General features: G+C 46.2%; 3 protein-coding genes across 4 annotated transcripts; all 3 read right to left on the reverse strand.

Annotated features, from left to right (window-relative positions):
- Positions 1–492: 492 nt before the first annotated feature.
- On the reverse strand, positions 493–12,023 carry disp3 (dispatched RND transporter family member 3). Its single transcript, XM_084025186.1, has 21 exons — positions 11,820–12,023; positions 7,138–8,100; positions 6,833–7,052; positions 6,597–6,733; positions 6,378–6,512; positions 6,007–6,167; positions 5,693–5,832; positions 5,470–5,561; positions 5,185–5,349; positions 4,681–4,842; positions 4,457–4,603; positions 4,228–4,364; positions 3,940–4,109; positions 3,717–3,847; positions 3,299–3,483; positions 3,090–3,216; positions 2,725–2,870; positions 2,480–2,639; positions 2,222–2,335; positions 1,663–1,832; positions 493–1,054 (listed from the first exon to the last, which is right to left on the reverse strand). Exons 2-21 carry the CDS (start codon positions 8,090–8,092, stop codon positions 707–709), a joined length of 4,002 nt encoding a protein of 1,333 aa, XP_083881312.1. The 5' UTR covers positions 8,093–8,100; positions 11,820–12,023; the 3' UTR covers positions 493–706.
- A 1,286-nt stretch (positions 12,024–13,309) lies between these two features.
- LOC311023589 (dynamin-1-like protein) lies at positions 13,310–20,582 on the reverse strand. Of its 2 annotated transcripts, XM_084025541.1 has the most exons (18): positions 20,427–20,582; positions 19,750–19,872; positions 19,453–19,594; positions 19,114–19,152; positions 18,859–18,905; positions 18,675–18,746; positions 18,491–18,577; positions 18,183–18,345; positions 17,541–17,661; positions 17,056–17,394; positions 16,585–16,705; positions 16,296–16,451; positions 16,092–16,181; positions 15,891–15,989; positions 15,587–15,703; positions 15,387–15,496; positions 15,127–15,286; positions 13,310–14,983 (listed from the first exon to the last, which is right to left on the reverse strand). In XM_084025541.1, exons 2-18 carry the CDS (start codon positions 19,849–19,851, stop codon positions 14,927–14,929), a joined length of 2,022 nt encoding a protein of 673 aa, XP_083881667.1. In that variant the 5' UTR covers positions 19,852–19,872; positions 20,427–20,582; the 3' UTR covers positions 13,310–14,926. The 2 variants fall into 2 exon arrangements, with proteins under 2 accessions (XP_083881667.1, XP_083881668.1); XM_084025542.1 differs by lacking the exon at positions 19,114–19,152.
- A 257-nt stretch (positions 20,583–20,839) lies between these two features.
- ubl4a (ubiquitin like 4A) lies at positions 20,840–23,706 on the reverse strand. Its single transcript, XM_084025201.1, has 4 exons — positions 23,518–23,706; positions 22,445–22,550; positions 22,126–22,340; positions 20,840–21,447 (listed from the first exon to the last, which is right to left on the reverse strand). Exons 1-4 carry the CDS (start codon positions 23,563–23,565, stop codon positions 21,340–21,342), a joined length of 477 nt encoding a protein of 158 aa, XP_083881327.1. The 5' UTR covers positions 23,566–23,706; the 3' UTR covers positions 20,840–21,339.
- Between the last annotated feature and the right edge of the window lie 1,045 nt (positions 23,707–24,751).

The following is a 24,751-nucleotide window of genomic DNA, read 5'->3' on the forward strand; positions in this document are numbered from 1 at the left end:
GCTTCAGAACAGTGTGTGTGTGGGTGTGTGTGTGTGTGTGCCGGCAGCACTGAAAGTTCCAGTTCAGAATGTGTGAGAGCAGCATACTGAAACATTTACATCACACATTTACATTTAACAAAACTGTGCACGATATAACCCGGACTAGTACAACGTTTTTTAATTCAGCATTCGTTACAAATGTGGCTGGAAACACATTCAATGCACAACTTAGAAAACACACACACACACACACACACACACAGAAAGAAACAAAACGTTTCACAAGGTGGCCATGAATCATGGGAACACGAATCGTTGTGGACGTCAGAGCGCGGCACCCTAACAGCAGGTCAAAGAACATTCAGTGGCAATGAGTTAACGCTGATGAAAGCTGTGACTCAGCAAACTTTCCCAATGATTACTCCATCAACTCCACCTCCAGGCTGAAGGCGATATGGGATCAAAGAAAAACCCGGCGCTGAATCACCACGTCAACCCCAGGAAGGCCAACCCTCCCGTGAGTCACACAGTCATTAACACTATAGTACACTCTTACAATCTGGTCAACACAAGTGAAAAGTATGAATGTCTAATTTAGGACTAGATTCTGACATCTTTGTGCTGTAGAGAATCATTCACAGATCCGATAATCCTCCCGAATAAGAAGAACAAGTTCAGTTTGCATCCAGAGGAACTGACATCAGTGTTGGCGGGCGAGTCGCCTTTACGTGCTGAAGGCCAACGGCGTCAGCTGACCTCCCACCCAGCAGAGAGCCGCTCCCAAAGCCGCCGCCGCCGTCACGGCCACGCTGGCCTTCAGCACGGCGGCGGGGGGTCTGCTGAAGTGGGCGGGGCCCATGCACGCCAACATGGCCACGGTGACGGTCAGGGTGAAGAAGATGGAGACGGCGGTGTTGATGGCCACGATCTGGCCGAACTTGGCGAAAGGCACAATGACGCAGAAGAAGAGAGGGACTGTGGAGATCACCGTGGTGACGGCACTGGACACTATGGCGACGCCCACGTGGTTCACCGCCTCCAGGGTCCGCCGCCGCCTCTCGGGCCCGGGCTCCTGCAGACAAAACACAGATTCATAAGAGGAGCGGCTCCTCTTTATTCATGAGCCTTCAGGGCGCTTCTCGCCTTATTAGATCCAAAATCTGAGTCATTAGCTTGTTTTAGCGAGTGTGTAGAGAACAGACATGCTGGGGATGGTTTTCTAAATGCTGAAAAATTAACACTGTTATGCCGAGTTATGACATAAATGACACGGTCTCTTTGTCAAAATTAAAGTGTAGTGTCAAAGTATATACACAGTATGAAATATAGTTTCCTAGCATAAAATACCATATAAGAAGGCAGAAAAAGCATTTACATACTGTATTTTTTCTTGAAAAATCAGTCATTGGTAAGTAAAATATGTCATTAAAAATGAAATTGTGCATCGGAAAATTGTAATTTATTATATAAAAAAAAAAAGCCATAGTATAATGTTATTTAAAAACTCATGTCATAGTATAGGGAGTCACAAAAAGTGAAATTAGAGTCAACATAATGATATTATATATCATAAATATATAGCCAGAATAAAGTACGTCACAAATAAGTCATTGTATATGATGTCAAATGAAATGTCGTAAAAGAAAAGCTGAAAAGCTGAAGAGAAGAAGAGTTGTATACCGAGTGACCAGGCGTGCAGGCGGCGGTCTGCCCGGCCAGCAGGTATCCCTCCACCAGGTGCAGACAGTAATCCACCGAGGATCCCACCAGTATAGACAGAGAAATGGCCTCCACGGCTCCCATCTCCCAGCCCAGCCAATACATGATGGCCACCACCAGACAGATCACTCCTGTTGGAAGACAAGAACTGTGAACCTCACACACATGACACCGACAAAAGGCTGTATATAAGAAGTGGACGTAGTCATGGAGACGTCACCCAACGGGTTTGAAATCTCAAGTTTGTCATCTTGGATTTTTTGCAAATAGTGAACAAACAAATGTTTACTAAGATAATAAATAAAGTGAGAAGTATGGTCATTTTCTCATCCTTCCATGCAATCTGACTTCTTTTTTCTCCCCCTGATGGCCAGCAGCGAGATTGCAAGTTAAGGCATTTAGGCATTGGCTTCACGCTTCAGAACCGGACGTTTGCCGCCTGATTTAGACCCAGACCTGAATGTTCCATTTTAAAATCCATGTCTAAAACAAGTTGAATATACAACTGTTGGTGTCTTACCTAGAATGGTTATGAGTACTGGGAGCAGCAGCAGAGCATGTGCAGTAAACACAGACACAGCTGCCACACAGATGGCCAGAGACAGCAGCAGACTCCAGAGGGCACTCTCCACACCTACAAACAGACCAGAGAGCAATATATTATCCGATTTGACATGCCGCTGCCCGCTCTTCCCCCTGACGAATAATCCCCCGTCAGTTTGCAGAAAAAAAAAGAGAAACCACATCTCTTTGCCATGCAGTGCCACCTCTCACTCGCCTATGATTTCCATGAAGATCTGCTTCCAGTGCTCGCAGGTCTGGAAGCCACGCTGCAGGGCGGAGGACTGCGGGAGGGAGGCGAGCTGCTCCCGGACGAAGTTCTCCCACTGACGGAAGTCGGCGTAGGTCTGAAAGGAGGATTTGCCCTTGTATGTGGTCTTGGGAGAAGAGAAGGTGGAGCGTTATGGCATGGCATCGGCTGAAACTGGAAAATGTGCCGCTGAAAGATGGCGGGGAACCTACAGATTCGAAGGCCATGGACAGCCAGCGGACCTTGCCTCCATGCATCCCCACCGCTCCGTGGGAGAGCTGCCCCGGGAGCAGGTTGGGTTCGGGGAGAGAGTGACACTCGGGGTGCAGCAGAGGCAGAATGGATGACAGTTTATTACCTGAGGAGAACAGAAGGAATTATCTTTAACACTTTTTTGGGGGGGATTTTATGTCCCGCGTGTGTTTTACAGCCAGTCGTTAAGCTCTTTATATTACAGATTTGTGTCTAAATGAGGTTTTAATTCAGTTAAATTGGACTCATGTAGTTAATCAAAAAGACATTTCAACACTGCAATGTTTTGATTATTGTATTACGATGTTTTAGAGTAAATACCGACCTGAAGGCAAACACTGCGCTCCTCCTGGCTTCACAAGTTGTGTGTTTGCACTAATAGATTTACAGATTTTGCAAAGACGCCCCATTTCTTGGAAAACATCAAAGTCCGGGTCCAATATAATGCTTCCCTTTGGAGAGAATTAAACCGCAGGTCAACCACGTGATGATATAATTGTTTGATTTCAGGTTTATATAGCGCAGGTTGCTCACCATATCTCCGATGACGTGGTTGTCCCTCTGTTCGCTCCGGTTGACTCCCAGGATGCCAAAGACAACAAAGACCATCGCCCCGGTGTCCACCAGAGGACGCACCGCCGGGTGGCCACATGTGCCGCCGCTGCACGGGTTGAAACCAAACGTTTTGGATGATTTCTCTTTGGCAGCAGAAGAGAGATCTTTGAAAATAGAACCAGAGGAAAGACATTTATTCATGCCGCGTGAAAATATCTGTATAATTAAAGTACTGTGGAAGAAAACCTCCTGTTGGTTAAGATAGTGCCAATCTGAGAAGCTATATTTGAAAGAAGTGTTACACCGCAGCATTTTCCCCTTTTTTAAGATGAGGATGTATGACTGAGGCAGGGAGGAAATTGATTTTAACGATGCTTTCTGACACCAGCTCGCTCACCGCTAGGAATTGGAATATAAAAGGCTCCCTGTGTGGGTCCATCAGGTCCAGACCCGATGCCGCAGCCAGGCGGTGTGACACACACCCGGCTGGGATGAGGTCTGAGGTGGCGCTGGGCGAAACACAGTCTCCTAAGAGCAGAAAGCAGAGCGGAAATGAAACTATGGCATGACAGTCCATCTAACAGACTCTTTGATATTCTTTCCCACATTTGCGTTCCCACCTGCTGTGCTGCTGCAGAGACGACGCCACATAAAAGGAAAACTCTGGCGTCCAGCCGTGCCGGGGTTCACACGAGGCGGCTGTGATCATCCAGCTGGGGTACGGGTGGTACACGCGGGACACACACACTGTCATCCGGGTGCTGTAATTGCCTCGGGGCTGATTATAAGCCTATTCAGATAAAACAAGATTAGTTATAATCCGCTTTAGGGGCGCCGTATCGCAGTCGGGAGACATAACAACTAATTATATTACTGTTATTACTTTTTTTTTTTTTGTGCTATCTAACCTGAAACGATGCCACCTGTTCGTGCTCTGTGCTGCACAGTTTCCATGGGGAAGGAGTGCTGGTGTTCAGGGAGAAACGGTACAGCGTCGTAGAGGCTCCAAGGTCCAATTTTGAGAGGTGCACTGTAAGTAAAGAGCCTGGAAGAAACAACACGATGCACTTTAAAGTAGAGGAAGGGAGAGACGGAGAAAGAAGAAAAGGATTTTTTTATGTGCCTTGAATTTTTCACCCGTTTGGTTGGTGCTCGGTTTTGGCTTCACTGAGCTCCGAGGCTCAGCGAAGGTTTTTGTGCTCGAGGTCTGCTGATGTGTGGAGAACTTAAACGCTGACGAGGAAGCGTGGCTATACAAAGGATGGGGCTTCTCCATGAACACGCCTGCAAAACGCAAACACGCTTGTTCAGGTGCTTGTTTCGGATCTGTGAGGTTGAGTGCATTGGTGCTGCGGTCTCACCTGAGCACATGGGGCAGGAGATGCCTTGACCGCTGAGGTTGCTCCTCAGAGCCAGCAGAGTCTGGAGGTTGGTGTCGCGGCGGAACAGGAGAGGGGCGTGAGTGGCCGGCCTCAGGAGACAGCAGCAGCCGGCAGATAAGAGGAGAACCAGGAGGAAGACACCTGGGCCGACAGGAAGACAGTGATAAATGACGGCAGGGAAGGAGGGCCTGATGGAGCAGATAGCACAGCTGAGAGACAAATCAGGAGCAGGGATCAATTATATTCACTACTTAAAAGGCGGTAGATAAATACTGCATGATAGGCACTTGCTCTTCCTCTAAACTGAATCTCCTCAGGCCGTGCAGAGAAGAGCTGAAGGTTACTCTTATGACTAAATCACAGATTAGGATCTCGCCTGACAAGATCTGTGAAAACCAAACTATAGTATTTATTTTAAGGTTTATCCTCGAGGACAAATTGTCACGTCGAGTGAGATCTAAAGAGATTTTTATTGTATCTCACCCAAAATGGCTTTTCGTCGCTCCACAGCCGGCTCTGCCACCAAGTGCTTTAGGGCCCACCGGAGATTTGTGCTGACCACACCCACATGCTGCTGCCCTGGAGGGGACAGGGGCGTCTCCACCGACAGGGAAAGAATGGCTGCGTTGCCGTCTGCGTCGCAGGAGCCTGGCCGAGACAAAGACAGGAGGAGGGGGGGGGGGCTTAGTGGGGACTGGACAGCAGTGTTTTACAACCTGGACTCCCCCCCTCATGATTCACTCACTCCGAGGGAGATAATAATCTCACCTGGCTCCATCTCCACGGACAGAAGTGCCACATCATCATCCTCATCTGACAAAGGGCCGTGGCTCGCCGACAGGCCCGTAAACCGGTTCCAGCTTCGGAGGGAGGAGGTGGTTTAGGGGGGAGAGAGAGAGAGTGAGACAGCTGAGGGGATTACGACGCGTCTGTGGCGTCAAATGCACAAATAAAATCTCACACATAAAAAGTACGGCACACAATGCCTCACCAATTCAACCAGGCGTGTTCCTGCGGCGCCACGCACTCAGTCCAGATACACAGGGCGGCGGGCATCAGGGCGCTCACGCACAGCCAACAGCAGCTGACAATCAGGGCCATGAATAGGCCAAAGTCATGCACGGCTGGAATCTAAGTGTCAGTTCAAACGAAGCACAGTGTGAAGCACCTTGAAACATTTAATTTGTGCTTATCGCATGCAAAAAAAAAAACCTGTCTGCTGAGAGAGGCACTTTTATTCATCCATCCTCCCCCCCCCCCCCCATGCAGATCCTATTAACGTCTGGATTCCTCTTCAATGATTACCTGAGAGAAGGTGTTGGCAGCATAGGCGGCCGCAGTGGTGAAGGAGGTGAGGAAAGTAGCTCTGCCGGCCGTTTTAATTGTGTAGATCATTCGCTGCTGCGGCGGACGCAGATGAGAAGCCTGTCTGAAGGTGCTGATGAACACAAATACATCATCCACCCCTGAGCAACAGTGAGAGAACAGAAGAGCTGCTTTATTGCATAACACGGTAAATCATTTGTTTTCAAGGTGTAGTAAATTCTTTTTTTTTTGCTCAGCTAAGCGTTCGATGGAAAGATTGAGAATGGTATTAATCTTCTCAACGTCTTTCTCGGCACATTTCTAACTAATCCTTTAATTAAAAACAAATGGAAATTTCTTTCCCGTCTTACCAATACCGATAATAACAAAGGCTGCGACTCCATTGAGAATGCCAAGGTACCTCACACCAAAGACAACGTGGTATAGGAAAAGAGCCATTAGGCAGCTCAGTCCGATGCTGGCGAGGCCGAAGAAAGTCAGAAACACTGCAGAGAAACAGAGAACATTCACATCTGACTTCAAAAGATGAGCTGGGATAAAACAAATTGAAAAAGCAGGTCATACTGTACCAGAGAAGGATGTGAGGATGTAGACGAGCACAGTAATGCAGGCTCCGCTGATGACGGCCAGCAGCATGTCGTTGTGGAAGGTGTGTCTCACCTCATCGTCAAACAGCTCTGTTCCCCCGTAGAGCACCTTCACCCGGCTGTTTAAAGGAGAGCACATACACACACAAAAAACACGCAGATTTCAACTGTTTGAAATGAAACCACAGTACGAAATGTTGCAGGGATTCTGTCCTGACCTGGTCGACTGCTTGGCCAAGATCTCTGCATACTGAACCACAAAGTCCTTGAAGCGGGATCTCTGCTCGTGAGCTCGGTCCTGTAGGGAGTAGAACGAAGGGAGAGGAGCTCCGAAGTGGATCTCGCTGCGTAAGAGGGAGGAGGACAGATGCTCCGGGGACAGACTCTCGTCCACGTACCAGTAGAACTGTGGGTGGGTGATGGCCAGACTCAGAGAACCTGGGAATGCATTCATGGCAGATCAGTGAGGAGGACTTCTTTATTCCCCCTCCCCCCCCCCCCACACTCTTCACTCTGAGCTCACCTTGAATATCCGCTAGATCTGGGCCCATGCCATCGTAGTAAATCTTCCCTCCCCGCTCGCTGGGGTACAGGTAAGACAGCAGGGAGCTGGGCGGGGAGCAGTAAGACGGTCCCAGTGGCAGATCCCTCAGCATCTCCAGAGGCTTCCAGCAGAACTGATGGAACTGCGGGTGCTGCATGAGCCGGCGCTCCACCTGGTGAATCGTCTGCAAGCGTTCGGGGGTGAAGATGTTGCGGTCCCCGTCCCCTTGAGCCACAAACACCAGCTCGATCCTCCACAGGGCCTGGCTCTGCAGGTAGTAATTGGGAGCAAACCTGCGCCTCCTAATGAGGGGAGGAGGAGTGGAGTTCCCATGCCACCGTGTCTCCACGGCTTCCTCCGCTCCGTGATTCGAGCTCTCGTGCTTCCCCATCTTCTCCTGACCCAGATCGAGCGCTGACCTTTCACCTCCTCTCTTCTGATCACCTCCTGCATGTGAAGGGTCGTTATCCGTCCCGTTGAACGCCCCCCGTCCACTCAGCCTCTCCAGCAGAAGCTCCCTCAGGGCCTCGGACGCGCCGTCATCCAAGTCCCGCCTACGCCTGTCCCAGGACCCCAGCTGGGTCTTCACAGCGATGGTGAGGGCGTCGAAGCGCTCGGCTGAGAAGTGACTGTGGACTTCGAAGGCGCTGTAGGAGAGATCTATGTCCAGAGGAGGGCAGTAGAGGAGCATGTAGGCAAACAGGGCGCATGGCAGGAAGACAACGACCCCCAACACCACCCCACTGGCACAAGGCCTTGTGTACACCCACCCCACTGCCCTCCACAGTCCACAAACCCCAGCATCCTCGGACAAACAGCTCCGTCCTGCAGCATGTGCTACTCCGTCCCCGTCCTCCTGCTCCTCCTCATCCTCCTCCTCCTCCTCCCCTCCCCAGCTGGTCTGAAACAGCAGCGGCTCATCCTCCACATCCATGCTGGCACCTGTCAGGGACGCATCACACCACTTGATCATCGCTCACATAAACGTAACAGCCCTTCCTCTCTCTCTCTCTCGGGGCAGGAGAACAAAATAGATGTCTGAACTACCGCCGGCTGACGGGAGCATCCGACCAACCGAAGGACAAGGTAACTTCTAAAAGTTACACCGGGCAGGCAAGGACGGGAGAATTAAAGTCTGTCCTCGCCACGGCTGCCGACAAGCAGCATCCACCGGCAGCTCAAACGGAGAAAATTGAGGAGGGGAGACCTTTTTTTTTCTCTCCTTGTAAGAGAAAACGGTTGGCTGAGCTCCTGCTTTAAGATGCTGATCACAGGAGGGAGGGGGGGGGGGGGGCAAGGCGGGTTAAAAGCGGTGATTTAATTCTTCTCTCTGTCAGCGTGTGCGAGCCATTATCACCCAGAGAGGGTCCGCTGGTGGCGCTCCGCACACATCACTAGTAGCTGTGCAGCAAATGAAATCATCTCACTGGTCTAATTACTGACAAGAAGAGCGAGTGGGATATTAGACAAGAGTGGTGGAATAAGGAAGGGGGGGTTTATCTCCTGTGATGGGCAGCCTGTGAGTAATAGTGTCAATAGGTGACACATTCTCTTTTTAACACTCCTCCACGTGCAAGATGCTGCGGTTTGCATTCAAGTGGCAGCGAGGCCGCTAACTGCAGCAATTTATCTATTCTCTACGGAGCCGTGCTTTAAGGTCAGCCAGGTAAGACGGTGAATCTTGATTATGTGCAAAAGATAGCTGCGCTCAGCTCCGCAGCCCAAGTGGAAAAAATCAAATGACAAATTACGCCGTGTAATCGATATTTGTAAAGATGATTAAGACTCTTCGAGTTTTAAAAAAAACACTCTTGAGGGACAAAACAGAGAGCTGGAAATAAACTGGAGGTTTGTTGGATTTGTGTTTAGACCTGAATAAAGTTGATTTTATGGCAGAGAGCTGAAGAAGAAAACGTGCTCCGGAGAAAATCACCTTGTGTCCACAAAGTCTCCGGTTCACTGATCACAGAGCAGCTCACGGATGTGTTTAATGCCACGTCGTGTACAGCCTTTTCTAAGAGATGTTGACGTTCTCAAATGTCCAGAGAATTTACATATGCTAATGAAGTTTTCCTTTTCATGAAAGAGAGAAGAAAAAACCACTGTGTCTAATATTATCAAAAAGAAAAGGGCCTATTTCGAATCTGCACAACACTTGCTTTTATTAATCACCATGTCATCTTACAGACAAGGACACCAGTGCACCTTTTAATGGCAGAGCAGCGGACCAGCATCTGCCCACGCACTGTGAATGCGAAGCTGCTCTTTTAGAGGACAAAAGAATTATTGTTGTTGTAGTTTGTTTTATAAATCATAAAAAACAGAGAAACAAAACATGCAATCCCAACATAATCCTCTTACTTCTGGATCACAGTGCCTTGTTTGTCTAAAATAACCAGGAGATCATTTGTTTCATGGTAAAGTCTATAATGTAATGGCATAATTGCTGGTTATCTGCACCCATCATGGCTTGTTATTCCAAAATGAGCACAATTATCTTGTTTACCGTAACGCCATAACGAAGGCCGCTTTTCCCCTCTTCAAAGGTGTACTATGAGCCGACTACATGGCGGCGCCTTGAAAGAAATACGAGAGATATAATTGTGTTTTGAGAGTAAATGAAGTGGAACACAGCTTCAGAAAATGAGATGATTGTAATCCTGTTACATTTCATCATCTCTGCCTCTCCAGCTTGTTTTGATGACGGCGCTCTCATCAACAGCAGATGAGAGGAGACACGCAGACAGAAACCGAAATATGATGAGAGGAGTGCAATGGAGGGGGGGGGGGGGAGGACACAAGACACACACACACACACACACACACACACACACACACACACACACACACCTCAGAAACCTGTGAAAAGAAATGGTGCTTTTCTGCTGTTTAATATTCATGGCAAAAAAAACTAAAAAAAAATCGAAATGAGAGAACATGCAGATCTCAGCTCCATTACTGTGTCTGTTTCAACATCAAAACGGGGCCGATTAGCAGCGCAGACGTCAAAAGTCTGGCAGTTTGAGGAACTCATTAGTGACTCATGCAGACTTGGTGCCGACTGGTCGTGGAGGCAGAGCTCCTCGCTCTATGCTAACCCACCATCGCCTCGCTTTGCAACAGATAGCATGCAGGTAGAGTGGAGGACAGATAAGTACGGTGATGCACAGCCTCGGGGAAACATCTTTTTTCCTCCTCCTCCTGATGAGGCTGATGCCTCCTTTGCATCCAAGAGCCGTGCACCTCGTGTACAATAATTATGAGTGGTGTGTGCAGCTGAAAAGCACTGTGAGCAGCGCAGAGCGGAGCCCGGGATGACTAATGTGTTTACAAGCTCACACAATTGTTCAACACCACTATTTTTCTGAGCGAAGATTAAGAATACACAGTCGGTTTGCTCCCTGCGCAGGTGTGGATTAAATATAGAGTGTAATTTGGCATCCTGCATCCTGCTGCCTGCGTTTATTGGAATAAGCGCTGTCTCCCTTATGGCTCAGTCTATATATGAGGTGTTTCTTTCTCTATGATGTGCAGAATTAAGACAGACATGCCTGAAGTGAATCTATTTGTAGCTTTTTAAGGTATGAAATCTTGTAATAATCGCCTCAGATTCAAACTTTTTTCTTACTGGATATTTTTAAACAAGCGTAGACCCGTGAACCCGCGTGCTGGTGCAGCAGGATTTGATGGACCGTGTTGCTGCATTTTGTTCCATGTGTCATGTTTAGCCAGTTGTGAGGGAAAGAAATGAGGGTGAACTCCACTAGACCAGATTTTCATTTTCCTCCCATAGAAACGTGCACATAAGCCGAGAGTCACTTCATTGCGTCGGTCAGTTGAGCTGGGAGCTGGGAGAAATCCCAGCATGCTTCGAGCCTGAACCCTTCACCTCCACCCCCTCCTCCTTCAGCCTTTCCTATCTTGTCCACAAAAGATGAGATTTGTATCCTTCATTATTGACAAAAATAACCCCTCCCTCCACAGGTTTTTTTATATCTCCTCTCCATCTCATCCAATATGGATATCACATGCCTACCTGCTGCCCCACGCCAGCCCTGCCTGGTGTAAACTCAGCCAGCTCATTTAAAGGGGCATCGATTTCACCACGAGTGCTCCATGAATACATTCCTGATGCATGAGCGCTCAGCAGTGTGTTTAAAGCGGACGTGCCTTCTATCCTTTACGCACCGGGGATCCGGGAGTCGGTGGTTCTCAGTCAGACTCTCGAGATCCATTCACCCTAATAACGGTGTTCGTTCTCTCGTTGTGTAGCCGATTAATTCATGCTCGCGCTGGAGGGGAGCGCAAAGCTGCGTGTGCAGTGTGGGAAGCGTCCTGTGGCTGTACCATGCAATATCTCCCACTCTTAGAAAAACGCTCCACAGCACAGTGATGGTAGTTTCTTTTTTTCCAGCAGCATAAAAAACAGCACATTCGAGAGAGGAAGCCCTCTCTCCCCAAAACTTATCTGCTTTAGTTTAGAGAACAAGGCTTGTAGTCAAAGAAAACAGCATGAGCCTTTTTTCTTTTGTATTTGTTCATGCATCTTTGGACTTTCTCATGCATCTGTACACTTCCTGCCTTCAGTCATTAATAGTGTTTCAATCAATCAGGCTAAAACAAAAAAGGCATCCCTATGAAATCAACGAGAAGAGTCTTACCTGAGGCCGATGAGACGAGAATGACAGGTGGAGAGCGTTCAGGCCTGAAGGGTCCACTCGTGATGTGATGAACTTGTGCTCTGCAATCTCACCTCCTCCATGCTCTGGTGTGGAAGAAGAGGAATCATTCACGGCTTTATTGTCATAGTTAATAACTCATCAAAAGAGACACCGGAGGGGAAAAAACCCCACAAGAGAATGACACATGAATCCACCCCCCTCCCCTGCCCTCTCCACTCTACACATGCATCTTCTAATCTCAGCAGTTAATAATGTGTTGTTTTCCTCTCCTTTTATGCTCCTCGCTGCTCTCTCTCTTTAGTGCACCCTCCCCTCCTCTCTTACCCGGTTGTCCAGGCGACAGTCAGTGAGAGACATTTCTTCCCAGAAGCTCCTCTCTCCCTCCCTCCCTCCCTCTCTCTCTCTCTCTCTCTCATGGCTTTGTTCTGCTTGCTCTGCTGACTGGCACACCGGTGGAAGGCAGGCGAGGAGGGGATCGCAGCCTGAAAACCTCCGGTACATCACCGGAGGACGGTTCGGGACCCCGGAGGGATTTTTTAAAACAGGTGAATCAAACGTGCCCGGGGTCGGTTCCACTTTAATTCAGCTGGATTCATGTGGCCGAGAATGATGCAGCTGTCACGATACTGCGGTGAAGCCCCCTCCCATGCTGTCAGAGTTGGTATGGTCTAGTCTAGTCTTGTTGGTGGTGAGGAGGTGGGGTGTGTTGTAAAAGGGGAGACATCACAATAACTGTGGCTACAGTGGAAGACAAAGTGCAGGCAATTTAATATAATGGCCCTGAAGTAAGAGTTTATGAGCGTGTGGTTAATTTTCATTTTGCGAACACGGTGCTCTCTCTCTCACCTCTCATTCAAGCCATTTCATCCGGCACTACGCTGCAGATGCAATCTGACTCGCTGCTGCGCGCCAGTACACTAACACGTTGGGGGGATTGTGGGGGGAAAAAATTGCTCTGATTTGATTTGTTTGCATTGTTGTGCAAATAATGGGTTTTTCTCCTGAACCGTAGTGGCCCTCGCTCGCTCTCACCGAGCGTTAATGGCCAGCTCGCCACTCAGCCGCGTTAAAGCTCATCCATCACCTCACTTCTCAACCTCTGCTCAGGTTTAACTTGCATTGAAACACAATACTCCATTATTTAAATGGCAAACAGTTAACTCTTAAGTGTCACCCGATGTAGCCCCTTCTGTAGCAGGTGGAGCTGTGTGTGAGTCAAACACACAAAAAGAGGATTTTAGTGTGTGTGTGTGTGTGTGTGTGTGTGTGTTGGCACCCTTCAGGAGACTGTCTTCTTGCTGTTGGCGCCCCGTCTGACTGAATGCACTTTTTCAGTCACCTGAGATCAATTAAGGGAAGCAGAGTGTCTAAATCACATCTCACTGTGGAAGACAAACGAAGAACAATCGTATGAAAACGGATCAATTTCTGTAACTGCACGTCGTCAATAACAACCCACACAGACCGTATACAGTGTCCTTCGTTAGGGTTTAATGAGTCCCTCCAACTCCACAGACTTCATTTAGCAAACACACATCACAAATATTGGCAGGCAAGAACTTGGGACAGTTACCACATAATAATAATGATAATATTATACACTTAAATAATACAAAATATACAGAAATCAGCCAGTCATACGTCCACACATGCACACCGAACACACACACACACACATGCAAACTCACACAGGGCTTTGAGAAACACACACTGATAGGACGATGTGTCGGCTCCCTGATCACACTGAAGAACAAGTCTGAAGAGTTACTGCTTTGACGGTCCCTGAAAAAGCCTCACTTTTAGGATAACTATTTGTTTTGGCTATGAGAGGAGAGTCACATTAATAGCACTTGGGGGAGGAATCTGTTTCCACAACAAGTTGAATTGGGAACAGATGGGGAAAATATTACACGTCTAGCAATATTAAACAATGAAATTATAATTGGCACCGAAGCAAATGGCTCTGCATGCAGGAGGTATCTGCATACTGAGTTTCTTATAACTGTCTCCTCACTATTGGATAGGGACAATCTTATCTGGCTGTATCATTAACAGCAGAAACCAGCGAACAAATGGCTTCAGGAAATAAAGAGAATCTACAGAATGTTACCGTCTGAACATTTGGATCGGAAATCTACCAAATAATGGAGTACCCTACCCATAAAACATGATCTTCTACCCATTCTTATATATTTTATTCATTTCTCTTTCTGAAATACTACAGTATATATATATAAAAAACCTCTGCATACTATAGCTGTCCAACTTGTCTCCTACAAACCTAAACACAGAGGGAAATGGATGAAAACTAGAAACTCAGTGCAACGTTTAACAGTAAAAATGGGCTGAAATATAAATCTGCCTCTGGAAAAAAAAAATAAAAAATGATATTGATTAGCACTGCAGATCTGAGAGAAAAAAGAATCTGCATTAATTTGGGAAATTCTGCAAATGACTGTGGTCTGTCTTCAGTGTTGCATTGCAGTTGGCATTAATTGATTTCCGCTTCATTTCCATCCGTGACGAGTGCTCCAATAAAGGGGATTAAAGTTGGAACACATCTAATCTAGCATTGTTTTAGCACCTGGAAGAGAGGCTCAGAGTAAGCCCAGGGTTTTAGATTCTTTTGTACAGTGTGAACACATTTTGATCCCCCCCCCCCCCAAAAAAAAAAAAAATAAACACCCCCAGTGAACAACAACTTCGATACGTCACGTTAAAATATTCATTTTACATTTTACAGCAACAACCTCACGACCCAACAAACATTTCGTCACAAATTTATGCGGACACATTTCCGTTCCCGGCTCCGTCTTTTCTCACAACTTTGCAGTAACACTTCCGGCCTGAGAGTTTGATCGATTTGCTTGGCTACACAGTGTTCACAGTGAAACGCCACAGCACCCGGTGTACCGGTCAGGGCGACAGCTGACAGAGACATCTAAATGTGCTATGGTCGTTTGTCCATGAGATAATATGGCTGCTGCCACACAGACAAACACACACTCACGCTGTGCTGTAAACTCACATACACTCTCATACTCTCAAAGCCGTCCTATGATGAGGGAATTGCTCGTGTCCTCTGGCTACCACAGATGAGTCTCACGGATCTCACAGATGATGTTATTGGCTTTTGTGAGCGCCTGAGACAGAAAGAGAAAAACAAAAGAGGGCAGTTATATCACTGCTTTTAAAACAGCAGATACAGAGGCAAGGAGAAAGGACTTGAGATTCTTTTTTTCTCAGAACACTTTCAGAGAACAAAAAAAAAAACAGGCAATTTTACCTCGAGCATTTGAGCAACCTCCGTCCGCTGCTGTGCCGTGTCCTGCGACTCAATGAGCAGCTCCTGCAGCAGTGGCTGTTTGTAAAGCTGACCCACCAGCTCACTCTGCAGATGCTCTTTCACAAAATTCACCAGGAAGTGCATCACTGTCTTGGGCACACTGCGGACACACAAAGTCAGGAAGTCAGCGTCACCGACATCAACGACTGAGCTCAGCGCTGGAAGAGAAAAGGTTTTTTTTGGGTGGGCTCCAGTCGAACCTGTCCTGGATGCTTTTACGAACAATGAGGAAGTAGCACTTGATGAGGCGCTGGATGATCTCGCAGTCCCTCTGCTCCTTCGCACTCAGCTTGCGTGAGTTGGGCACCGCCTGGCAGAGAGAGAGAGAGACAAAGTGATATGTTGACAGTGTGCATCTATTCCCTGCTAAGTGTTCCGTCCTGCTAATTCCATCACTCACTGTGTCCAGCAGGTTAATGGCGTGACCTTTGCTGGGACTGCCAAAGCCCGCAGCCGGGTTTCTTTCTTCCGCAACCTTCTCGTTCTTCCAGCGCTTCCCTCCATCAATGGACTCCGCCTGTCAGCGAGAAAACAGAGGGTTCGGTGCAGTTCTGGCTTGGAGTCTGGAATTCCATCGCAACCTTTAAAAAAGGGGCTCCGATGATTGGATATGAAACATGGTTAAGGCTTCCCAGTAATGGACTTTCGCTGTTACCCTGGCAGAAAGAATGACAAAGTACCTGCTGGAGGAGACAAATAACTACCTGCTGACTGTTGACAGATGCAGAGACCTGCGCTGCATCCGTGAAGTCTGGATGTTTGGTGTTGATGTAGGCGAGTTCTATCGATACTAAATTATGCACCTGAAGGGTAAAAAAAAAACAGTATGAATCTCAGGCTGTTAATAGGACTTGTTAGTTATGAAAATGAATATGAAAGATCATTTAAGCTAAGCCGTGGATTACCATTTCATTAGTAATCGGCAGGCGCTTCCTCAGTAATCCCGTCACTACTTCCACAATGGAATCGTGCAGTTTGGGGAACCGCAGAAGCTCCTTCCACAAAACACAAAGGCACACTTTTTAAACACGGTGCTGTCGTCATTAAAGCTTCTCTGTCTGAGGAAGTCACCCAAGTGTAGAAATGCGTCAACATGTTTTTTGGCTAACCTGTGTGCTGTAGGAGGAGCAGTGCTGGATGATCCTCTGCAGCTCTTCGTGAACGAGCTCAACGCATCGCATACTGGGCTCCTCCAGTCGCTTAATTTGCCGCTTCACCAACAACTCAAAGGACACCTCTGGCACAAAAAGTGCTGGCCGCGGACCCTGCGGGGCAAAACACACACACACACACACACACTACAACTTATCTGCTATTCCTCCAAACGACTTGAATTCAAAACTTAAAGTAGAATTTTGATTAATTTAACTGCACGAATAGAAGCCAGGAGAAGCTCACCGTAGCGTTGCGGATGGCGGTGAGGATATCAAGCTCAGTCAGTCCTCCCAGGGGGTCGATGGACTGCAACGTGCGCCCAAAGGTCTCATGGAATATGTAACAGATCCGAGCACCCCCACAGCTGTAGAAGAGACGGGTTCAGCTGTGACACCAACGCTGGTTTCTCAGTGCTTCGCGTCAGCATGCCAAAATTAAATCCAGTCAACCAAAAAAAGGTCAATATTTGCTCCCTACTTATTTACATGAATTAATCACCTTGTGGCAAGAGAGCCGTCGAGATGAGGGTGCCAACTGATGATGCTGATACTAGTTCAATTTACAATTACATTACCCCGAGGACATAACTGTCATATCACACATCGTAGGTAAAATGCATTAGACTTTAGACGACAACTTGAGAACATTCACTTAAAAATGAAACAACGGCTCCTATTAATAAAGCTCCTGCTACTGCAGAGAGATGAGACTCACAGCTCTGAGGTCTGGATGTATCTGGCAGTTCCCTCGATGGTGTGGCAGTAATCGCTGGCAAACTTGGTGACAATCTGCAGCAGGGTGGCGCTGTGGTCTTCCACCGGCTGGCCGTAGCCATTGAGTCGTGCCTGGTACTGGGAACTCAGCACGGTCACTCGGGTCTTGAGCTCTGGCAGGCAGTCCCGGATGTGATGCATGAGCAGCCTGCTGAGAGTTTTGGCCAGATAGCGGGAGCCGGAGCGGGAGGCGAGCGAGGGGTAGTGGCGCTGCAGGAAGGCGTGCTCATCCTTCATTGAGTCCTCCAGACTCTTCTGGGTATTGATGTCGTGCTGGCTCCTAAGAGGATCGCCGATTATGGCGAGAGAGTGAGAGAAATCGCACGATTCAGGGGAATGAGGACACAGACACATTACCACCTTGCTGTATTGTAAAGCTACAAACATAACAGAGCTGAGGACAATCAACAATTTGTAATCACAAACCTGTTAACCACCCCGATAATCCCAAGTCTGACTGGAATGACTCGACCCAGAAGGACCTCCAGAGCATCAGTCCCTGCATCCATCAGGTCCAGCTTACTGACCACCAGCAGTGTTCGACAGCCTAAACACACACCAGATATCTGATTATGTATCCAAAGATTAATATTTAGCGTTTATATTGAGGAATTCTACAGGAAAGCATACAGTAGGACATCACAGAAGAAAACAAGTAATAAATGGGGTAGGATTGAGGCCAGCAGGGTAACATTTGTGCCCTGATACAGACATCCTAACTAGCACACTATCGTTGTACAGCCGGCACTTTAAGGCCAACTTACCAGACAATTTGTCTTCAGGCAGATTCTCCTTAACCATTAATCTATTATTCAGAGGGCACCATGACAGCAACATTAATTTTCCAAGCAGCCGTTAACTGTCAGAATGCTCTTAACAGTAAAGACTGACAGGTCCAACAGCCTGAAATGACTCCAGCATAATATAGTCTTCCTGCACGTTTTTAATAATTCAAAATGCATTTCTTCTTGAGGCACATTACGTTACAATAATAAGCACCAATGGAGGGGAAAGAAAATTAAAAAGGAAATCTGAGGAGATGAGGCATCTGTTTACAAAATGTCTCACCATCTGGATCGACGTCACGAGCCAGTTTCAGAGCGTCGGAGGTGGCCAAGTCAGAGTTGGCAGGGGACACTGAAAGGATGAGGGAGTTTGGATTGGAGATGAAGGACAGGATCATCTCGTGCACTTGTGCCTCGATGTCCTCTGGCTGGTCCCCAACCGGAACCTGGGGAGACAACAATGAGCAGCCACCCGTTACTGTAAGCACAGCACAGATGTGGTGCTTCTGGAAATACGCGCCGATTGCAAATACGACATCGTGATCTAGTGCCGTCGTGTTCGCACATTTAAACAAAATCAATCAACATTACCTTAGTAATTCCAGGTAAATCAACCAGGGTGAGATTAAGGACTTTGGGGGAAAAGATCTTCAAGTATATGGGCTCAGCAGTGATTCCCTGGGTGACATGAAAAAGGGAATAGAAAACTTGTGAACACGGTGTAAAAAATCTAAATTTAAGGCATCACTGACTTTACATCAGAGGTTTCTTTCACCTTGTTGTCACCCGAGCTGCGTTCAGTCTCTGCTTCGATTTCTTTACGAATTTCCTGAAAATCCGCGAAGATCTGCCAAAAAGGAGTGAGAATGGTGTGAGAACGATGCATGAATAAACCCAGCACATAACACGGGACAAAGGCAGCCGGCAGCACATCATTTGAATAGAGCAGAACAACGTGCCTGGTTCTTGCAGTGCAGGAATGTACCCCATTCTTCAGCTTTGACACCTGAACAAACACATAAGAGTGAGTGCCAGCCATTTTTACAGAGACGTCTGCAAACACATTTACGGTTTGGTGAGAAACATTGCAAACTGGAAAAGATTACAAATGGGCTGATCACGCTCGACAGATGACCATCAGAACGAAACGAAAAGAAATGAATGAAGGAGGTTAAAGAAAAACAAAAGTCCATGCAGAGCAAATATACAGAGACCTTGGTAGCTGATTTGGGCATTTTGTTTTACCCCATTTCCTGAAAGAGTCATGAAGAAGAGGAAGAAGAGGAAGAAATACTTTGTGTTAGCAAAGCCAGACTCGAGGAGGAGTAGCTCGCAGTTCAAACAGTGAGTGAAAGCGCCGTGCCAAAGTGCTGACTACACAAACTACGCCTATCAGACTCCATGCCGAGACATAAAATAAACCCGCTGTCCTAATGCGATGTGCTGATATTAATAGATCGCAACTTGATTGATCGATTGAGGTTTTTTTCCCAACACAGATAATCAAAACAACACCCCTCTTATTTAAAATAAATGGATAAATCCGAAGGTACCATTTTCTGTCTTCAGCCTCTCCTTCAGAGGGGCAACGTGAACAAGTTGCAACACGAGGGGTCGTCTTGTGACTATTCCTGATCCCCGAGGCAAGAAATCACGCCCGACCAGGCTCTCCAGCACGGAGCTCTTTCCACTGCTCTGTTATGACACACAGTGAGGAAAATTCAGACACAATTAAATACATTACTGATCAAATCAACGTTACAGTTTAAGTAAGGACATTAACGTCCAGATAAAGGTTACAGATCAAGGTTAAGTCACAAATTAATTATGTTACTAATTAATTAACTGACCTGAGATCCGACCACGACTATCTGAGGCAGCTGTACGACCTCAGCACCCACTGTGAGGAAGACCTCCTGCAGCCGGTTGATGGTGGGAATTAGAGTCTCCATCCTTCCGGTAGACCAGGCGCACTACATCGGGGAAACATGAATGGATAGAAAGAAAGGACAGCAAAGGAAATTAAGTAAGAATAGTAAAATATACCAGCTAGGAAAACGTTATTCACACAAGCCCAATGAGAGTGACGTGGGCTGCCTTTTATACTCCAAGCAAGAAAAACAAAAACACTGTGTTGAATAATTGAGAATGCAGATATAAAAGATTTATAAGCTACAGTTATTTCCCTGGGATGTCCGTCTTGCTTCGCCAAAGGGGAAAGTGGTCCTGATGAGAGGGGTGTGACGTTAACGCCCAAAGCATCAGTTTGACCAACACTGTGCCGAATCCAACCACATCACACACCCGAGCCGGCTTTCAAACAGACGGTCGTTAACATCGGTATTAACGTACATGGCAACGGATGATAAACTTAGCTGCACGAGCCGAAAGGGTCGGTATTATCAGTGACATCGGTATTAGCCGGCTAACGCTAGTGGCTAAAAGGCAGGAAGTGGAATAGATGTGCTAGCTTGGTGCTAACGCTAGCGTACCGTCCGTAGAAAACGATGCTCCGTAATGACCTTACCGGTGTCCCACAGATAATATCTCCTCTTATACAGCGGGCCTGTCCTTCATCGTTCGTTGGGAGAATGCCAGAGACAAAAAAACACCGTCTTTATTCGAATTGTTGTCCTAATTTAGCAGCAAACGAAAGGGACCGTCGGTTCACCTCATAAACGGCACCCGCTCTACGCTTCCTCAATCCGATTGGCTATAAAATATGACTAATGCGCGTTACCGCTACCTGATTGGTCGACGAGTGTTTGATCCCGCCCTATAAAATCTTTTTATTTAAATAGTTACCACTTCGACTGCTAGAAACTGCTTTTTCCCATGTTTATTATTTTAGATAATATAAATTCCCATAAAATATCAGCATACAAGAAAAAACAGCACGTAACATGTCTTTTTTTTTTTTGCTTTAATGTATGTATATATAAACACAATCATATTTACAAATCATACAACAAACATCGGTTCGTTTACGGAATAAAACATGTATTACCTTCTCACGGGTGGTTAACAGAAAACACCCAGTCATCACCCAACACAGACATTTCTAACAAACATCCTTCGGTAGAAGTTACTGTCCCCTGGAAGTTGTAGCAGCCGGACATCATGCGAAAAACCAACAGCGTAAATGGATTCCTTTGTATTCAAACATTATGTGAAAAGGTCTCGTGTCATGGCTGAAACATCAATGACAGGGTGCAATTCAACGTTGTTACGTTTCCTTATCCAAGCCCTTTGGTCGTGGATAAGAAAGCCCTATTGAGGAGATAATAACCAGTCAGTGTTATCTGTGTTCACTCTGCCAGTGATCAGGCACAAAGCTCAACACTGATGCATCTCACACACTCTAAAACACTGTATGCACCTCCAAGAACTGAGCATCTCTCAAAGGACAATCACAACAAGCAACTTTGAGCCGGGCGTTCTTAATCCATGTACGAGGTGTCCATGCCCTCGCCATCAGGGTGAAGCAGTCTTCCCGCCAAGCGCTCGATGTCGTCTAGACTAAGCTGTCGGAGTGAACGTTCGTAGTCCTTGAAGGAAAAGAAATAAACAAATTTAGAGACAGCAAGTTCAATATAATCGTGTTGTGTGCCCTATTTTTTAATGAAGGAGGAGACAGAACTGACTGTTTTAGAATTGATAAAAAAAATCTAGTTGATAATGACTTATGATGTTTTAATATATCCATATAACTTCAGTTTTCAGGGGAATAGGCATTAACAAACAAACACAAAATGAAAACCCAAATCAATACGGTTTGTGTTTATAAGAAGAAATATTGCAGCGTTGCCTGGCATTCGTAATTGAGACTTTTTATTGGTTTTTACATTGATCCAAGTTTGAGTGATATACTCCAGTGATAGATGAGCACTTGATATGATCATTTGACACTTCTATGAGTTGACCAAGCATGCCTGAGTGCTCTATTAAACAACCGACCACAATGGATTGTGGGATACAGAAGGCGTCACAGGATAAACGGCTGCATTTCTGGCACGTACTTGGAGCAGACTTGACCAGTAAATATATATTACATACAATAGTCTTTGGAGGATTAAGATTCAAAAGCAGCACTTAAGATAACAGACTGAGAGGTAAAATACTGGTTGAGACCAAGGTCTTAAAACATATTTGATAATGCCCTTCCTAATGTTATATTATAGATATTAACAATTAATAAGCTGTATTGTAACACAGTTATTGAATACCTTAATAAGCTGTTCATGGACTTTTGCTGCATCTGCTGGAGTAAAGTGTCTAGCCAGGACAGTGGACACAGTCTGCCACACTCTCCCCTGTGTGCTGCTGCTGTAACTGCTGCTGCCAGCCATCCCTGACGCCCCAGTCCTCTCCCCCACTGGACGGACAACCAGGTTCAATTTAGCCTCTGGCCCAATGGAGTAATCACTCAGTCTGTGTTCATCTGAGGAAAGAAATACGGTTTGCAAACATTGAAAAAAAAAAGAAGTTTGATACCAACCATTTACATTTCTGCCTAAAGGTTATGATGTACGTTGGCAAATCTACCTGCAAGCGCTTTGCCTTTATAGAGCAACCGCTGCTGGTTCGCTGGTATGTTGAGACGCTCCGACACAAGTTCCTTCACTGCGGAGACCTTTTCGTCTTCAGTCACCTTGAAGATCAACGACACCATTAAAATGTAGTCACAAAAAAATGATCTTCTCTTTTCAGAAGAGTGTGTTCTTACTGAGCATCGACTTTACACAACACCAACGAGTAGTGAGGAATTCACACGCAAAAGTAACCAATGCACCTTTAACTTAACATTTTAGCACATTCTTCTGAGAGAAAATATACAGTCACCGGCCTACAGTGGTAGTATTTATCCTATAAACACTGCAGACACTACCAATAACAGGCAGTAAGGGCGGCAGGTAACTGACGCAGTTTAAAATAATATGTATTCCACTGAAGACAACATTTAGACCACATACTTCCCCATTTGATTCATACATCATCAAACGCTTACATTACCTTACTAAGTATTAGATATTGTTACACAGTACCTCAGAGTATTGTAGAGGCATACTGATCGTGTACTTGTCCCTACGTTCACATATAGGCTATGCTGAATAATAATAGTTTTAATAGTTCATAGTTTAGTTCATAATTTGTGTGTCATACAGTAACATTATCAGTTATTAAACATTAGAGGAGAAGCTGAGGCGATCCCAGATAAGTAAACACTGTATAACGATGAGGACTTATAAAATAACTTCCACTTCTGTGTTTGAACGTTGTTAGGAGGAGAGAATTCACAGGAAACAGTCCGACATCGTTACAGGAGACGCTACTGTGTCGTTCTCAAGAATGTGGCTAACAAGCCGTTACCCCGAGTGAGGTGGATTCATAACGGGGCGATACGTGACCGCACAAAAGCTCAATATAAGCTAACGTCGAGACAAGCGTAATGTTTTAATGTTTAGCATCACATGTGTGGTTGAATGAGACGGGATCAGCGCCGCTCACGGCTAACTGACTAGCTTGCCCGAGGAGGCTAGCTCCTGCTGCGAACCCAAGCTAGCGCTAGGGAGGTAACACTTAGCGTTAGCAGTTCGGCCGTTGCTTAGCTAACGTACCTGGACGCTGCATTCTTTTCCTTGGAGCGGTTTCACGGTGAGGATCATGTTTAGACGATACCCGGAATAAAACACAACACAACGCGTCCGAAGGCTGGGCAATTAGATGGACTCTAGTAACGTTACTTTGCTAGCTAAGGATAGCCACAGTTTCTTCTCTCGTCAACGGCCCATCTTCTTCTTCGGTTGCTGCGGCCGCTGCTGCTCTCGGATGACACTACTGCCGCTCACTGGCGGGAGTGCCGCGTAGCGGCTGATGGCGGCACAACAGCATACCGGTATGCCGTATTTTATTCGATTAATGATAATATTATTAATTTAATTACTACAATAAAATTGTTTTTATTAAATTAAATTATTAAAACATTAAACTATTAAATACATTAATTTAATTACTACAATAAAATTGTTTTTATTAAATTAAATTATTAAAACATTAAACTATTAAACTATTAAATTCATTACTTTTTTTTATTATTATTGTATGTCTTTAAACGCAAAAAGAGGTGCTTGGGGTATCCCCTAGAGATTTAACTCCAACCATTTCAAATTCAGTCAGTACATTTTCTTCATTAAACATCAAGCAGTTGTAACACACCTGTACTTGGTCAGTACATGCCAAGCTCGACGTGCTGTAGAGGCCTGAGGAGATCTACATGCCAATATCGACTCATAGTCATAGCGCCACCTACAGGCAACGGGAAGTCAGTGTTATGTGACAAGCGAACATGATCCGATTTACATTAGATTTACATTTTTTGTTTTCTTTATATATAACGTATAATGAAACATACTACGTGTTTATCCCGTGTTCCCCAGCGCCACCTCGTGGACACAAGAAGTGGTGTAAAATTAGCATTTTCAGCGCTGCAGGAAATACCGTTAAAACTTGTGTTCAATCAAATGTAATCAGCTATGACTGTTGCTAATCATCATAATAACTTTGAAATTGCTGTCGAAACACTGATGCATTATGGGAGGATATCATCTATCAGGGTGGGCCACTTTAATGCACAATTAGGCTACAATGGAGGGAGAGTAAAACAGTAAGAACACACTCTTTCCCATAGACCTATCTGGGGATTAAAAAAGATTGATGCTCACACCTCAAATTTGCCCAGAGAACCACCTATCCCCCAAAGGGTTTCCCAAATACCCCAAAGACACTCTGACCCAATTGGGAGCCAGTCCGTGCGTTTTCTCATCACAGCCACCGTCTCGGTCATGTGATTGC

This window comes from Eutrigla gurnardus, assembly GCF_963514095.1.
Source record: "Eutrigla gurnardus genome assembly, chromosome: 13".
NCBI classification, from domain to species: domain Eukaryota; kingdom Metazoa; phylum Chordata; class Actinopteri; order Perciformes; family Triglidae; genus Eutrigla; species Eutrigla gurnardus.

Coding starts and splice junctions, on each gene's coding strand:
- ubl4a (XM_084025201.1), bottom strand. CDS start 23,565: ATGATCCTCACCGTGAAACCGCTCCAAGGAAAAGAATGCAGCGTCCAG. Junction 22,551..23,517: donor GAAAAGAATGCAGCGTCCAG/GTACGTTAGCTA, acceptor TTGATCTTCAAG/GTGACTGAAGACGAAAAGGT. Junction 21,448..22,125: donor TCCATGAACAGCTTATTAAG/GTATTCAATAAC, acceptor TTTTCCTTCAAG/GACTACGAACGTTCACTCCG.
- disp3 (XM_084025186.1), bottom strand. CDS start 8,092: ATGGATGTGGAGGATGAGCCGCTGCTGTTTCAGACCAGCTGGGGAGGG. Junction 7,053..7,137: donor AGATCTAGCGGATATTCAAG/GTGAGCTCAGAG, acceptor ATGCATTCCCAG/GTTCTCTGAGTCTGGCCATC. Junction 4,843..5,184: donor GCGACGAAAAGCCATTTTGG/GTGAGATACAAT, acceptor CTGTCGGCCCAG/GTGTCTTCCTCCTGGTTCTC.
- LOC311023589 (XM_084025541.1), bottom strand. CDS start 19,851: ATGGAGACTCTAATTCCCACCATCAACCGGCTGCAGGAGGTCTTCCTC. Junction 19,153..19,452: donor GAGGCTGAAGACAGAAAATG/GTACCTTCGGAT, acceptor TGACTCTTTCAG/GAAATGGGGTAAAACAAAAT. Junction 15,990..16,091: donor TGCCGATTACTAATGAAATG/GTAATCCACGGC, acceptor TTTACCCTTCAG/GTGCATAATTTAGTATCGAT.